Source organism: Rhinopithecus bieti, unplaced genomic scaffold (genome assembly GCF_001698545.2).
Source record: "Rhinopithecus bieti isolate Rb0 unplaced genomic scaffold, ASM169854v2 scaffold_6933, whole genome shotgun sequence".
NCBI lineage: Eukaryota > Metazoa > Chordata > Mammalia > Primates > Cercopithecidae > Rhinopithecus > Rhinopithecus bieti.
The window spans coordinates 784,326-800,806 of record NW_016805426.1 but is presented as its reverse complement, the minus strand read 5'-3'; the positions used below and the strand labels follow the sequence as shown (position 1 = coordinate 800,806).

The 16,481-nt window shown below is 47.6% G+C and overlaps 1 protein-coding gene across 3 annotated transcripts in view; it reads left to right on the top strand.

Moving 5' to 3' along the window:
* The window catches only part of IL2RA (interleukin 2 receptor subunit alpha), a 51,279-nt gene extending 36,175 nt beyond the window's left edge, over window positions 1–15,104 (top strand). The window contains exons 2-8 of one of the 3 annotated variants that reach the window (XM_017872468.1): window positions 1,564–1,755; window positions 3,207–3,317; window positions 5,870–6,085; window positions 7,611–7,682; window positions 8,052–8,123; window positions 9,361–9,427; window positions 14,534–15,104. In XM_017872468.1, the coding sequence (XP_017727957.1) occupies window positions 1,564–1,755; window positions 3,207–3,317; window positions 5,870–6,085; window positions 7,611–7,682; window positions 8,052–8,123; window positions 9,361–9,427; window positions 14,534–14,558 (755 nt within the window). In that variant the 3' untranslated portion in view covers window positions 14,559–15,104. Of the gene's footprint in view, window positions 1–1,563; window positions 1,756–3,206; window positions 3,318–5,869; window positions 6,086–7,610; window positions 7,683–8,051; window positions 8,124–9,360; window positions 9,428–10,001; window positions 10,625–14,533 lie in introns of those variants that run through there. The other 2 variants (XM_017872470.1, XM_017872467.1) reach the window with 2 other exon arrangements.
* The last annotated feature ends 1,377 nt before the right edge of the window (window positions 15,105–16,481 follow it).

Genomic DNA, 16,481 nt, shown 5'->3' with positions numbered 1-16,481 from the left:
TAAAACAATAAAACTACGTAGCTTGTAAGCTGCTGTAGCTAGAAGTTAGAAACCCATCTTTCTCCCTTCCCACCATGCTGCTGCTCTTGCCTTATCATGAGATTACCAGAATTTACTGAGCACTTAACGTCGCCTGTTCCTGTTCCACCGTAATTTCCAGCCCGTGGAGCCCATATAAATTGCTTTTGCTTAGTCCCTTGTTGGTTAGAGATGGGCCAAGCTGTCTGATTTCTCCCTACCTTCGATTCTTTTTTTTTTTTGGAGACAGAGTCTTGCTGTGTCACCTAGGCTGGAGTGCAGTGGCGTGATCTCGGCTCACTGCATCCTCCGCCTCCTGGGTTCAAGCGATTCTGCTGACTCAGGCTCTCAGCCACCTGAGTAAGTGGGACCACAGGCACATGCCACCACGCCTGGCTAATTTTTTTGTATTTTTAGTGGAGACTGGTTTTCACCAGGCTGGCCAGGCTGGTTTCGAACTGCCGATCTCATCTGATCTACCCACCTTGGCCTCCTAAAGTGCTGGGATTACAGGCATGAGCCACTGCGCCCAGCCTCCCTAGCTTCAGTTCTTAGGGGTATCAGGAGAGTCCTGAATCATTGGATGGGGATGGTCTTCTGGATGACAAGATGCTGGGCAGAGACTACGTTCACAGAGAAGCTTCACTCAACCTGAACGACTAATACACAACCAGCCAACCCACAGCCATGAGTACAGCCAGCAGCCCTGATCAGCCTCCGTGTGGGCTTCCATCGATGGAGAGGCTACAGACTCCTGCTTTCCTGCCTCTTCCTGTCCCTGTCGTCTCCCCGTCCACTTCCTTTATCCAGCATGTGATATTTCCCCCCAAAATCTAATCTCTTAAAGCAGAGAAACTGTTGCAAAGTAGGCAATGGAATTATTTTTCTGATTAGACCTGTGCCACTTTTCCTTATAATAGTTTCATGTTTGACCACTGCTTCTGGTGTCTTTAGTGAGATACCAGGGTCCATTTTTCAGACTGAGGGAGGTTAAGGTCTTCATAATATAAGAAGGTATTTGGTGAAGTCAGAGGTGAGCAGGGTGAGAAACACGCATTTCCTATTTGCCAGACATTGAGTGAAGTACTTTCTGTACATTTCTCAAAAAATGGCACAGAGTCATTAATTATAGAAAGTCTCACAATTTGTATATCCTAAAAAGTATTTTGCAAGACACATTTTGCCCCTCAATTAAATGTATGTAACTTAGCTCCTTCCTTTCTTCACATTCCTTGGCCCTCCTCTCTCCGTACTTGCTTGACATGAGACATATTCAGAATAAAACCTCATTAATTTCTACTCATCTAGTTTGAAATACATTGTGCTTTGGAGAGGAGCTTGGTCGTAGCTAACTTTTGAGCCAGCTCTGATACAAAGGTTTCTGAAGAACAATGGTAACAGCCTTGGTTCCTTTCTCACAAAAAGTGGGGCATACCATCTTTTAAATAAAGTGAAGACATATGTGATTAAGTTATTACAGGATTAAATGTGTGAGTACTTGCCTGGGGCCTCTTGAACTCCTAATAGTCTTCTTTTGCTTTGCAGAGCTCTGTGACTATGACCCGCCAAAAATCACACACGCCACGTTCAAAGCCGTGGCCTACAAGGAAGGAACCATGTTGAACTGTGAATGCAAGAGAGGTTTCCGCAGAATAAAAAGCGGGTCACCCTATATGCTCTGTACAGGAAACTCTGGCCACTCATCCTGGGACAACCAATGTCAATGCACAAGCTCTGGTAAGTGTCTCTTCTGTGACTACCAAGAAAAAGAGAACTGCAGCAAAGAGTGAGACAGAACCCAGCTTTGGTTCACTCAGCCCTGTAGACACAAATGGGCCAGTCCAGTCTACAGGATAACTAATTTTAGTGGTTCCTGAAATAGTCATTCACTAAACACAATGTTTTTTTTTTGAGACAGAGTCTCACTCTGTTGCCCAGGCTGGAGTGCAATGGCGTGCAATCTCGGCTCACTGCAACTTCTGCCTCCCAGGTTCAAGTGATTCTCCTGCCTCAGCCTCCTGAGTAGCTGGGATTATAGGCTCCCACCAGCATGCCTGGCTAATTTTCGCATTTTTAACAGAGATGGGGTTTCACCACGTTGTCCAGGCTGGTCTTGAACTCCTGACCTCAAGTAATTCACTCGCCTCAGCCTCCCAAAGTGCTGGGATTACAGGCATGAGTCACTGTGCCCAGCCACACAATTCTATTTTTATTTTTGAGACAGTCTCGCTCTGTCACCCAGGCTGGAGTGCAGTGGTGCAATCTCAGCTCACTGCAACCTCCACCTCCTGAGTTCAAGTGATTCCTGTGCCTCAGCTGCCCGAGTACCTGGGAGTACAGGTGTGCACCACCATGCCTGGCTAATTTTTTTATTTTTAGCAAAGATAGGGTTTCACCATGTTGGCCAGGCTGGTCTCGAACTCCTGGCCTCAAGTGATTCTCCTGCCTGGGCCTTACAGGCTCACACCACTATGCCTGGCTAATATTTTGTATTTCTTGTTAGCGATGGGGTTTCCCCGTGTTGTCCAGGCTGGCCTTAAACTCCTGGGCTCAAGCAATCCTCCTGCCTCAGCCTCCCAAAGTGCTGGGATTATAGGTGTGAGCCACCATGCCTGACCTAGACGCCTTCTTTTATCCTGAGCCAGAATTCTGATCACCCCCCTCATTGGGGCACTCAGACTCAACTCCTTTGCCAAACTCTTCACAATGGACAGGACTGTTCTAGAAGTTTCCTTGTCATTGTGTTAGGGTGGCGTCTCTAACTTTAAGCATTCTGAGCAGTCTTAGGGAGCAAAGGATCAGTGCGTTGTGGAGTGAGACCACTCCTGCTGCCGTCAAACAACTCAAAAACAATTGACAGCAAGCAAGGAGTCTCTTTCGGTGAGACACACACACATACACACATAACATACATGATATACACAGACATGCATACACGTTCAAATACCTGTTGTGGGTATTGCCATATGCACATGAATACCCAGAGGCCGGTGCTGGGAGGGGTGTAAGCAGGCCCCACCCGAGGGAAGGCGTGCTCTGGTTTCATCTTTGTAAGCTCAGCAGCCGGACACCGCTAGACACATCGTGGGCACTGGACAGGTGTGCTTCTCAAGTGAATGAATACATGAACAGTGTTTTCTATTAAGCATTTGTGAAATTATCTGCATCATTCCATCTATATTTTTTAGCTGCTCGGAACACAACAAAACAAGTGACACCTCAACCTGAAGAACAGAAAGAAAGAAAAACCACAGAAATGCAAAGTCAAATGCAGCTGGCGGACCAAGCAAGCCTTCCAGGTGAGAGATGAATCTGCCCTCCAGCTAACTCCTAAGAGCCCACCTTTTTCTTGCAGGCGGATGATGTGTACCCAAAGGAAGAAAGTCTGCCCCGCCTTCTGTAAACACATGCATGTTGCTCCCTCCTCCCAGACATCATTGCAGACAAGAGCTAGTGCAGAGCTGCCCAAAGGCTGTTTGCTCAGCAACTCAAGCCAATCTGACGGCAGCCAATCCAGGTCTGGGCTCACTCCTTGGTTTGGTAACTGGCCAAATAGAATTCAACCCAAATTCAACTCAACTTAAAATCATCTGTTGGGTCTGTGTGCCAGGCCCTGCTGACAGAAGACACAAACAAGAGTGTGACAACGATCCCCGCCCTCCAGGAAACGCTCTGCGTCTTCCCTTTAAGCACAAAACAACGCACCACAAAAAAATTATTCACTTCCCCATATTTCTTCCAGGGCAAGGTTGTAAAATGGACATGCCACACTTGTGAGTCTCAAAATTTCCAGACGCATGTGTCCCGGCCAGCAGTCTGTGCATGAGTGAGCACTGCGGGTGTTCCTTGCCTGCCCTCAGCTTTCCCATAACTGAATGGTGGTTCACTCATGGTGTCAAGAAAATGGGCCAGGTGCAGTGGCTCATGCCTATAATCCCAGCACTGTGGGAGTCCGAGGTGGGCAGATCACTTGAGGTCACAAGTTCAAGACCAGCCTAGCCAACATGGTAAAACCCTGTTTCTACAATCATACAAAAATTGGCCGGCCATGGTGGAGGGTGCCTGTAGTCCCAGTTACTCAGGAGGCCAAGGCACGAGAATTGCTTGAAATCAGGAGGCGGAGGTTGCAGTGAGCAGAGATTGCACCACTGCACTCCAGCCTGGGTGATAGAGGAAGACTCTGTTCCCCCTCAAAAAACAAAAAAAGAAAAGAAAAGAAAAGAAAAACAGAACCTGCTAGGAAGAATTGAGCTTTCTAAGGTCAGGAGCTGACCTTAGGAGACTTCAGAGCCCTTTGCTAATTTTACAACCTTACAAAGAACTGTATCAGGCACCATCCCATTTGAGCCTGGCAGTACAATGAGTCAGGACCAGGAAGGGTTTCTTCAATTTACTGAAGAAACTGAGATGCAGAAAAGATCAAAAGATTTGGCTAAGCTCACATAGTAGGGCTGGAATCAGACCTCAGGTCTCCCAGATTAGATGAGGAAACTTTCTCCTGATTACTTATTTTAAAAGAGTTTGAATTTATTTATAGCTTCCATTATTTTATTTTTTTAAACAGACTAATCTAGGGGCACAGTTGCAACACGATGTTCTTACTCCTTCCCCCTCCGACTTTGTCCTGGACTGGTGTTTCCAAGCACATTTGTTTGTTTTGTTCTACTTCCCCCATATCACCCTGCACAGTTATTGGAAAGCTTCAAAGAGGCCAATGCTTGTTGTCCTTTCTCGAAGGCTGGCTCTGCCTGAGGGATGTTTCAAAGATTGTCTCAGTTTGGATGTTTTCATTGGAAAGAAGCAAACCCAATTCCAACACGTTCAGACAGTTATGAATTGTATTGGTTGTCAAACAACCTTTTATCCTGAGACCAAAACACAAGTTCAGTCGTGATGTTCAACGTGCCACACGCCAGGAGCCAGCCTGGGACAAGACCACCCAGCTTCCTGCTGGACCAGAGGCTCTGTAGGACATTTACAGAGGCTCTGCTGGGTATGCAGGGTTGGGGAGAGTCTGGAAGTTCAGAGCACGTGTGCAGTTTCACAGGCTAAGGTTAGAGGGCACATACAATTCCATATGTCCAGGTTGGGGGCTGTGGGTGGGGAATCCAGAGATTTAATCAGAATAAGACATGGTATCAGGCCACAGGTCAGTCAGACCTGGGATGTAGTTGGGTGAGTGGAAAGTTCTGGGAATGGGAAATTTTGAGAAGTCTTGAAAGGGTGCATGTGTTTCAAGCTTCAGGTGTGGCTTGATCAGAGATGGTGCTCCATTTCTCTGAGGTTCCCTCAGCCCGTCCCTCCTCCTGGCTTTGGGGTTGCCCCCAGTCCTTCCGCCATCATCCCAAGATGTCCACCCGCCGCCCCCAAGAATGTGCTTCCTCACTTGTCCAGCAGAAATCCAAGGTGGTCTTCATGCTCCATTGGCCCAAATAGGCTTGAGCCTGCCCTTGTGTCTCAGCTGAGACTGCCCCGCCCACTCCTGTCCACTGTCAACCCCTGCACTGTCTTCCAAGAGCCGGCTGTGGTGTTCCTCTCTCGGGGCAGCACCAACCAGAATGAATCGCTCATTCCCCTGTGTTCCCATCGCCAACGTCTGCTATCCTTCACATGCCTTTCTTACACAATCCACTGTCTGCCCCTTGCAGGAGTGACAGGGTCTTCATGCCTTCCTACGGGGCCTAGCGAACTTGCCAACGCTCAGATGTTCTCAACATATATTGGTTGAATGAAAGGATGAGCAAGCAGTCAAAAGAGTAAGAACCAAGGTCCAGTCCCTAGCAAGAGGCAACCTGGACTCACTCACAGTGCTGTCCCCAACTGCCTTCAAAGCATTCCTTCCATCCTCCAGGTCACTGCAGGGAACCTCCACTATGGGAAAATGAAGCCACAGAAAGAATTTATCATTTCGTGGTGGGGCAGACGGTTTACTACCAGTGCGTCCAGGGATACAGGGCTCTACACAGAGGTCCTGCTGAGAGCGTCTGCAAAATGACCCACGGGAAGACAAGGTGGACCCAGCCCCAGCTCATATGCACAAGTGAAACGGAGCCCAGTCAGTTTCCAGGTATGATGGCTCCCTTCTGGGATCCACAGTGTTGCTTTTCTCCATCAGGCTGACCAGGGCGGAATCCCTGACCTCTCCTGCTGTGTGTCCTTAGACAAGCCCCTTGATCTCCCTGGGCTTCCATTTTTTCTCATTCTGAAAAAAAATACTTTTTAAAAATAGACCAGATGGACTCCAAGGGCTCCTTCAATGAAGGTTCCCCTGTGCCCTGAGTGGGGAGAAAGGTTGGAGACAGAAGAGAAGGAAAGCTGTCTCCTAAGTACCCTAGATGCTACCTCATAGTTGGTCCTGAGTCCACTACTTCTCTAAGCCACCGAGGCCTCCTCTGGCTCCAAGGGCAAGTCCAGTTTCCCACTCACGCATTTTTCCTCTTACTGGTGATTGTGTAAATGCATGATTTGAACAGTACTCGGCAGTCAGCATGCTTCTTGCCCTTGTGCCATTCCCCAGCGGAGCTTGGATAAATCAACACAAAATGTGCAGTGTCGGGACTTACTCAGTGCACATGCACACACACACACGCATGCAAACGCTCAGCCCACCGATGTCAAGGTCTCCTGCTATCTTCCTTCTGAAATCTTATTAGTATCGAGACAATCAAAAGTGACTTACATGCAGCCTGGGCGCGGTGGCTCACGCTTGTAATCCTAGCACTTTGGGAGGCCAAGGCGGGCAGATCATTTTAGGTCGGGAGTTCGAGACCAGCCTGGCCAACATGGTGAAACCCCATCTCTACTAAAATATAAAATTATCTGGGTGTGGTGGTGGGCACCTGTAATCCCAGCTACTCAGGAGGCTGAGGCAGGAGAATCACTTGAACCCAGGGGGCGGAGGTTGCAGTAAGCTGAGATCATACCACTCCACTCCAGCCTGGGGCAACAGCAAGACTCCGTCTCAAAAAAAAAAAAAAGAAAAGAAAAAAAAAAGCGACTTACATTCAACCACAAGTATTCCTGGTTTTCTTGCTCACTGCACTTCTCATACTCCATGTCCTTCTCTTGGGTTCCCTGGGGAGGCTGTTTTGTTCCCATAGCAACCTCCCTGGGCCACCCTGACAGCCAGGGAATGCCTGCTGCTTCCTTGGAAGAGGGTGAGAGGCAGGGCAGAGCCAGGGTTGCTACCCCTCAGGAGGACTGGAGAACCTGGCACAGAAGCAGCTGTCCCTTAGTGCATCTCTGCTCCATCCAATGGTTCAGTGACATTCATATTATTATGACCTGTTTCCAAGTCACAGATGGAAACCCGGACTGAGTAGGGAGGCTGGGGAGAAAGCATTGCTCAGAGATTTGGGGACAGCCAGGGTCAGATTTAGAATTCAGCCTCGTCTGTTCTGCTGAGGCCACTTCACAGCTTCCCAGTACCCCTGGTGTGGAACCATGTGGGGTGGCATCCCCGGCGAAGTGCCCACCCAGGATTCATGCCTCCTCAGGCGTATCTGGGGCTGGCTGCCCAGGGCAGGCGGGATGGGAGTGAGGCCCTGACTCCTGTCTTTAGCTCCACCAGCATCACTCACTCTCTCCCCCAGGTGAAGAGGAGCCTCAGGCAAGCCCCGACGGCCTTGCTGAGAGTGAGACTTCCCGCCTCATCACAACAACAGGTGCGGGAGAAGACAAACATTGGACCACAGAGGTCTAGTCCACAAGGGCAGCGGTGGCCAGGAGTCAGACTCGGAGAGATGGGCGGAGGTGAAGTGTAGGGGAGAAGCCCACAGCAGCCTCCTCTCCCTCTCAGCAGGGAAAGGGCCTCAGCGATCTGCAGGCCCCAAAGCAAGTGTCAGAAAGAGGGCACCCAGGACCAGGACCAAGCACGGTCCCCAGGCAGAGATGGAACTCCTGTCCTCACCACCACCACCACGTGTCTCCTACCAGCCTCTGAGCTTCTCATCCACAGAGACACCCTGACTTCCTTTAGCCTTGTGCCATCCTAAAGTCACGATAGCAGGAGTGTCTCTATCTCTTTTTCACAGATTTTCGAATACAGACAGAAGTGGCTGCAACCATGGAAACGTTCATATTTACAACAGAGTACCAGGTAGCAGGTGAGTGGGGCACTGGCTTTGTGGACAAAATGTACACCAGGCTGAGATATGGACAGGTTGACTGGTTGGTAGGTTAGTTGGTTGGTTGGTAGGTTGATAGGTAGGTTGGTTAGTTGATTGGCAAGTTGGTTTGTAGGTTGGGAAGTTAATTGGTTAGTTGGTTGGTTGGTTGGCAGGTTGGTTTGTATGTTGGTGGATTAGTTGGTTGGTTGGTTGGTAGGTTGGTAGATTGGCAGATTGGTTGGTTAGTTGGTTGGTAGTTTGGTGGGTTAGTTGGTTGGTAGGTTGGTTGGTAAGTTGATAGGTTGGTTGGTTGGTAGGTTGGTTGGTAGGGTGGTAGATTGGTAGTTTGGTTGGTAGTTTGGTTGGTTAACTGGTTGGTTGATTGGTTAGTGAGTTGGTTAGTAGCTTGGTAGATTGGTTGGTTAGTTGGTTGGTAGGTTAGTAGGTTGGTTAGTTGGTTGGTAGGTTGGTTAGTTGGTTGGTAGGTTGGTTAGTTGGTTAGTTGATTTGTAGGTTGGTTGGTTGACTGAAAAGACCCCTTCCTTACACTGCAGAATGTGTGAGTGAAAAGCTAATCCAGATGCTGACAGCTCAGAATCCCATGAACCAGTTACAGGATGCTGTGAGAGAAATCTCAAGTCAGTCGCATCAGCTCCTCTCAAGCTGATCTGGAACGGCTGTACCCTGAGCCTCTGTCAGGGGTCAACAGTGGGAGGAAGGAGCCATGTAGCCAGGCAGAGAGGACAGGCTTCCAGAAACATGGCTGTCGTTTCCTGGTAGGAGGGAAAAACACACTCTGAGGTTGCATCTGCCTAGAAAGTAAATAAACGTCAGCCTCCAGAACCTCAGCAGAGCAGTGTCTGGAAAACCTGAACCCTTTCAGGAGACATTAACGTGCTTCTCATCATCTTCATATTTTAACATTTCTTTTACCAGGCGCTCTCGGTGTCCTAAAACGAGGCCTGGCCTCTGAGCCTTTCTGAGGAGCTTGTGTGAGAGAAGGGTGCATGCTGAGGGGAAGCTCCCTCCACCCTCACACTGTCCTCCCTGCACTGTTCCTCAGGACTCCTAGGAAATCCCACGGGGAGGGACCTGCATCCTGAGACAGGGAAGAGAGGCTGCAGCCTCCACCTTGCTCTTTGGGGATGTCCTCAGCCTGCCCTGTGGGCCTGGCTCCTGCTGCCCCCATGCCAAGCCCAGGGCCCTTTTCTGAACTCCCTCTCTCTATTGACAGTGGCCGGCTGTGTTTTCCTGCTGATCAGCGTCCTCCTCCTGAGTGGGCTCACCTGGCAGCGGAGACAGTAAGTGTGGTATCACCAAGGCAGCACATGGTCAGATCAAAGTCCTGCACCCAGCCCTGCCCACCCTGCCCCATGCTCTCTCTAATCACCTGCAGTTCAGGGACTGGCAAAAGGAGAGGCCAATCCATGCCTCCAAAAGAGTCAGTCAAAAAGAATTAAAGCACCGCGGGGTGTGGTGGTTCAAGCTGGTAATCACAACACTTTGGGAGGCCAAGGCTGAGTGGATCACCTGAGGTCAGGAGTTTGAGACAAGCCTGGCCAACGTCTCTACTAAAAATACAAAAAATTAGTTGGGCACGATGGCAGGTATCTGTAATCCCATCTACTCAGGAGGCTGAGGCAGGAAGATCACTTGAACCTGGGAGGCGGAGGTTGCAGTGAACAGAGATCGTACCACTGCACTCCAGCCTGGGTGACAGAGCAAGACTCTGTCTCAAAAAACAATCAAACAAACAAACAAAAATTAAAGCACCAGGGAAACGGGAAGGCAAAGGAGCCTCACATTCATTGAGCACCTACTATACACCAGGCTTGATGCTTGTTTTATAAACATTATTGAAATCTACCTTCTCAGAAACCTTTGGAATAGCTGTGGCCTAGAGAGATGCAACAGCTTGAAGAAGATGGCACGGCAGAGGCCAGCACTGCAACTTGAATCTAGAGCCCATGGATTTCCCACCCAGCCCCTACCTATAGAGGACCCAGGGCAGCATCTGTGCTGAGCTTTGCCTATCCTGTGCTCCCCACCCTCACTTCTGCAGAGGCTCACACCAGCATCCCCTTGACCAGGAATGTAACCCATGTGTGATCTTTTTGCATTAACTCAGATTTCCAACCCTGGATGCCTCTTAGAACATTCAGGAGAGAGTCTTCTAAAATACCAGTGAGTGGCAAGGTCTGAGTAAATGCCACAGGAAAAGGAAGGCGGTCCAAAGGGCTGTGCGTCTCCTGTGGCTCAGTGTGATTCATAGCTGTGACATCTTTTAAGAGAGGTTTACAAGAGGGAAATCATGTCACCAAAACCATTGTGACCCACTTTGAATTTGGCGGGAATCTTCATTTACAACAATAGAAGAACAAATTTGTTGCAATAAGAAATATTTTTGTAGCTTATGTAGGTTGTTCAGCCAAAACAGCGTATTAATTTAAAAAGTTAAAAGATAGGCCAGGTGCAGTGGCTCATGCCTGTAATCCCAGCACTTTGGGAGGCCAAGGCAGGTGGCTATCTGAGGTCAGGAGTTCGGGACCAGCCTGGACAACATGGTGAAACCCTGTCTCTACTAAAAAATACAAAATTAGCCGGCATGGTGTTGAGCACATGTAATCCCAGCTACTTGTGAGGCTGAGATGGGAGAATTGCTTGAACCCAAGAGGCAGAGGTTGCAGTGAGCCAAGATCGTGCCACTGCACTCCAGCCTGGGCAAAAAGAGTGAAACTCTGTCTCAAAAGAAAAAAAAAAAAAAGGTAAAAGATATGAATGACTGGGCTCGAATCAGAATCTCTGGGGGTGTACCCAAGACATCAGTACCTATTTTTAATTGAGATAAAATTCATCATTGAACTGTCATAAAGTGTACAGTTCAGTGGTGTCTTAGCCCATTTTGTGCTACTGTAACAGAATGCCTGATACTAGGTAACTTATAAAGAACAGAGATTTATTTCTTACCGTTCTGGAGGCTGGGAAGTCTGAGGTCAAGGGGCCCCCATGTGTCAAGGGCCTTTGTGCTATGTCATCCTGTGGCAGAAGGCAGAAGGGCAAGAGAGTGAGAGAGAGCAGGAGAGGCTGAACTCAGCTTTTATCACAAACCCACTCCTGCAATAACAACATTAATCCATTCATGAGGCAGAGCCCTCGTGACCTGATCACCTCTTCAAGATCTCACCTGTCAGCATTGCTGGATTAGGGATTAAGTTTCCAACACATGAGCTCTGGAGGATGTATTCAAACCACAGTAAGTGGTATTTAGTATGTTTGCAATGTTGTGCAGCCATCCCCACTGATTCCAGAACACTTCCGTCATTCCCAAGAGAAGCCCCACACTGCCAAGTTCCGCATTCTCCCCAGCCCCGGGAAACCACTACTCTGTGTTCCGTCTCTATGCATTTGCCTATTCTGGACAGTTGGTGTGAATGGAATCATGTGGCCTTTTATGTCTGGGATAGTTGTACGTTTTAAAGCCCCTCGGATGTATCTAATACATATGCATCCAGGTTTGACAACCCTACACTAGGCCATTGGTTTTCAAACTTGAATTTGCACCAGAATCATCTGTAGGAACATAAAGAAATGATAAATGTTTGAGATGATGGATATGCTAAATACCATGATCTGATCGCTGCACATTGCAGGTATCAAAGCATCCCTACATACCCCATAAATATGTGTAACTATTGTGTGTCAACTTAAAAACGTTTGTTTAAAGAATCATCTGGAGGGCTCATTAAAGCACAGATTGTTGGGTTTCACCCGTGGAGTCTCTGTTGCAGTCGTCTTATCTTGCTTAGGTCTGGGAATCTGCATTTCTATCAGTTCCCACGTGATACTGATGCTGCGGTTCCAGGGAGCAGACTCTGAGGATCACCGCACTAGGATAACAGCATTAAGAATCAGGGAAGCTGGCCAGACTCACACTTGTAATCCCAGCACTTTGGGAGGCCGAGGCGGGTGGATTACTTGAGGTCAGAAGTTCGAGACCAGCCTGGCCAACATGGAGAAACCCTGTCTCTACTAAAAATACAAAAATTAGCTGGGCGTGGTGGTGTGGGCCTATAATTCCAGCTACTCAGGAGGCTGAGGCAGGAGAATCACTTGAACCCGGGAGGCGGAGGTTGCAGTGAGCCGAGTTTGTGCCACCGCACTCCACCCTGGGTGACAGAGCAAGACTCTGTTTAAAAAAAAAAAAAAGAAAGATAAAGAAAAAGTAAACTCTAGAAACTCACTCTGTATCTCTCTTGATTATCCAGGGCCTCCCTGACCACTGCCAGCATACATTCTGGCCAACCCTAATACAAACTCCACAGTAAGACCCTGAGAAAATACAGATCCATGCCCCCAAAACCGAAGCGCTTAGCCCAGCCACAGAGAAAAATAAAATATCTCTTCCCTTCTTATATGGGTCATCAGGCCCATAACATACTCCGAATTTTCCTCATGGGATTTAAAAGTATAAATTACTGCAATGCAAATGATAAGCCTCCCAGGGTTATTGTAGCAGGAATGATCCATATAACAGACAGACAGTCTACCAGTTTCTCTTAGGGGTCAGCGGATTCCCAAGCTGTCATTTTAGGATTCCAGGAGGGGAAGGATGTGACGTGGCTGACGTGTTGTAGGTGTACTCAGTACTTGCATCCTCTCCTTCCTCAGGCTGAACACTTGACAAGCCTTAACGCCTTGCAAGGATTTTTTTTTCATTTGTTAGTTTGAAGACCAAAAGCCTTCCGGCCCAGAGGACACAGCTATTTGGAAGTAGGAATGGTTCAGTGTTGATGTCGTGAAACAAAGAACCGTGTGAACCTATGTGAGTGCCCACAAAGTCTCCCAGAATCACAATTTTTGGGGAGACTCAAACATACATCTAGAAATGACCCCTCTAGTCAGTTCGTCCAAAAATCCTTCCTAGAATCTGCTCTCAACTCGTTGTGCCCTCTTGTGGCAGCAGAAAAGCTGCATTTGAATTACCGAAAGATCACCGTAGCCTAGCCAAAGAGAGTTTTGTTTGTGGAAGTATTTTTTGTTTGTTTTGGGCAATGACCAGGAGTCCGTGACGTGCTAGAGAAGGCTCACGGTGGCTTGTGAGAGGCAGCGGTTAAATTTTCAGGACTTCTGCAAACTGGTTTTTAAGGATATCCATTATGTAAAAGTAAAGTATCTAGGCTGGGAGCAGTAGCTCCTGCCTGTAATTCCTGCCCTTTGGGAGACTAAGGTGAGAGGCTCGCTTGAGACCAGCCTGGGCAACAAAGTGAGACCTTGTCTCTACAAAAACATTTTAAAATTAGCTGGGCGCGGTGGCACATACCTGTAGTCCCAGCTACTGGTAAGGGTGAGGTGGGAGAATCCCTTGAATCCAGGAGTTCAAGGTTGCAGTGAGCTGTGATCACGCCACTGCACTTCAGCTTGGCTGACAGATGGAGACGCTGTCTCAAAAAAATAAAAAATAAAATAAAATAAAGTATTTAAATTTATAATTCAGTAAACTATATGAAAAACAAAGGCAAGAATTACTTACAACTAATCACTTCCTAATTATTTGCTACATTTTACTGTTATCTTTGTTCCCTGGGTGGTTTACATCGATTGTGCCCGCATGGTGGAAATACCGTTTGATGGTGGCTACTACGCATCTCTTTCCAACCACGTGGTCAGTGATGTCACATTGCCAGCTGGAAGCTGGGTGTGGAGGGAGGATTTACACCAGGGAAGATAGGCAACCATCATCAGAGAGCTGCTTGTTAAACATCACCAGCACACCTCTGCTTGGAGCCTTTTGCTGTGGAAACTCTGTGCGAAGTAGGGAGTAATCAGAAATTCCCATGAGCCAAATAAGGACTGGGAAAAGACTAAGACTGTATTGTCCAATACAGTAGCCACTAGCCACCTGTGGATACTTAAGGGTATTTAAACTCAAAGTAAATACAATTAAAACTTCAGTTCCTTGGTTGCACTAGCCACATTTCAAGTATTCCCTAGCCACGGGTGTCTGTGTTATTGGACAGCACAACTACAAAAGATTTCCGTCATCTCATAAAGTTCTCTACCACAGTGCTGGCTAGAAACTAAGTGCTTTACTGCATGCAAATCATTTAGCACAGTTAGTTGCTGTTTATTATTCTTGTTCCATAGCTATTGTCTGCTGTATAGTTTTTAAAAACTTAGGCCAGGCGCAGTAGCTCATGCCTGTAATCCCAGCACTTTGGGAGGCCGAGGCGAGCAGATCACAAGGTCAGGAGTTCAAGACCAGCCTGGCCAACATAGTGAAACCCTGTCTCCACTAAAAATACAAAAATTCGCCAGGCATGGTGGCGCGCACACTGGTTTAGAGTGGGGACCACATTTTTTTGGTGCCGTATTACACATATGACCATGACTTTGTTACACCACTACAGGAGGAAGAATAGAAGAACAATCTAGAAAACCAAAAGAACAAGAACTTCTTGGTAAGAAGCTGAGGACAGACAACAGAAGTCATGAAGCCCAAGCAAAATCAAAGGTGCTAAATGCTCGCCCAGGAGACATCCCTTGTGCTCGCCTGGGTTTTGGAAGCTCTGAAGTCACATCACAGGACACGGGGCAGAGGCAACTTTGTCTCTATGCCAACTCAGTCCCATCAGAGAACGAGTGCTACCCACTTCTAAATAGCAATTTCGTCATTGAAGAGAAAGGGCAAAACCACTAGAACTCTCCATCTTATTTTCATGTATGTGTGTTCATTAAAGCATAAATGGTATGGAACTCTTGCCACGCTATATGTAGTATAAAGAAAAGTAGGTTCACATTCATGTCATTCCAACTTCCCAGTTCAGGAATCCCAAGGAAAGCCCCAGCACTAATGTAAATACACAACACACATACACCCTCTACCCGATACAACTGGACATTGTCCACGTGATTCCTTTCTCAGCCGCTTCTGACTGCTGATTCTCCCATTCACGTTACCTAATGAACATCCTTCAAGAAGTCTGGGCTGCTACCCAGAAATCGTTTTACCCTTGGCTCAATCCTCTAAGCTAACCCCCTTCTACTGAGCCTTCAGCCTTGAATTTCTAAAACACAGAGGCCATGACAGAATAATCTTTGGCTAACTTCAAAACGGGGCAGCCAAACCCATGAGGCAATGTCAGGAACAGAAGGATGAATGAGGTCCCAGGCAGAGAATCATGCTTATCAAGGTTTTACCTGTGCATTACTAATAGGCCTCTTTAAGAGTTAGTTTCTTTGGGATTGCTATGAATGATACCCTGAATTTGGCCTGCACTAATCTGATGTTTACACGTGGACACACAACGTGCAAATCAATGAGTACGTTTCCTGAGAAGTGTCTAAGAACACCAAAAAGGGATCCGTACATTCAATGTTTATGGAAGGAAGGAAAGAAAGAAGGAAGTGAAGAGGGAGAAGGGATGGAGGTCACACTAGTAGAATGTAACCGTGGAAAAGAGCACATCAGGCCGGGCACGGTGGCTCAGGCTGTAACCCCAGCTACCTAGGAGACCAAGGTGGGAGGATCTCTTGAGGCCAGGAGTTTGAGACCAGCCTGGGCAGCATAGCAAGACCCATCCCTACAAAAAATTAAAAATTGGCTGGATGTAGTGGCATATGCCTGTAGTCCCAGACACTCAGGAGGCTGAGGCAGGAGGATTGCTTGAGCCCAGGAGTTCAAGGCTGCAGTCAGCCATGATGGCACCACTGCCCTCCAGCCTGGGCAACAGAGCAAGACCCTGTCTTTAAGGAAAAAAAGAAAAGAAGAGCATACCAGCAGTCCTCGAACATTAACCAAAATCTTCAGCATATCAGAATCACCTGGAGGCCTTGTTAAAGCAGTTCGCTGGGCCTGTCTCTAGAGTTTCTGAGTCATCAGTCTGGAATAGAGCCAAAGGTTTTGCATTTGTAACAATTCCCAGGTGCTGTTGCTGCTGCTACTATTCCAAGGAACACACTTTGAGAACCATTGTGCTGTTGCTCTGCACGCCCACCCACTCTCAACTCCCACGAAAAAAATCAACTTCCAGAGCTGAGATTTCCGTGGAAGTCCTGGTTCCACATCAGATCTCCCCTCACGAATCAGTTGAATCAACATTCTAGCTCAACAACATCACATGATTAAGATTAACGAAAATTATTCATTCAGGAACTATCAGCCAGTTTTTATTTCTGAAGGGGCAGGAGAGTGTTATGAAAAATAACGGGCAGTTTTCAGCAGGGTCCAGATTCAGGTTAAGTAATTATTTTCTGTCTGTTCTGTGACCAACCACATACAAACAGACACATCCGTGCATCCTCCCCCTCCGCCTTCAGGTATATGTTTTCTGATTAAAGTTGAGAAGAATCTCAGAC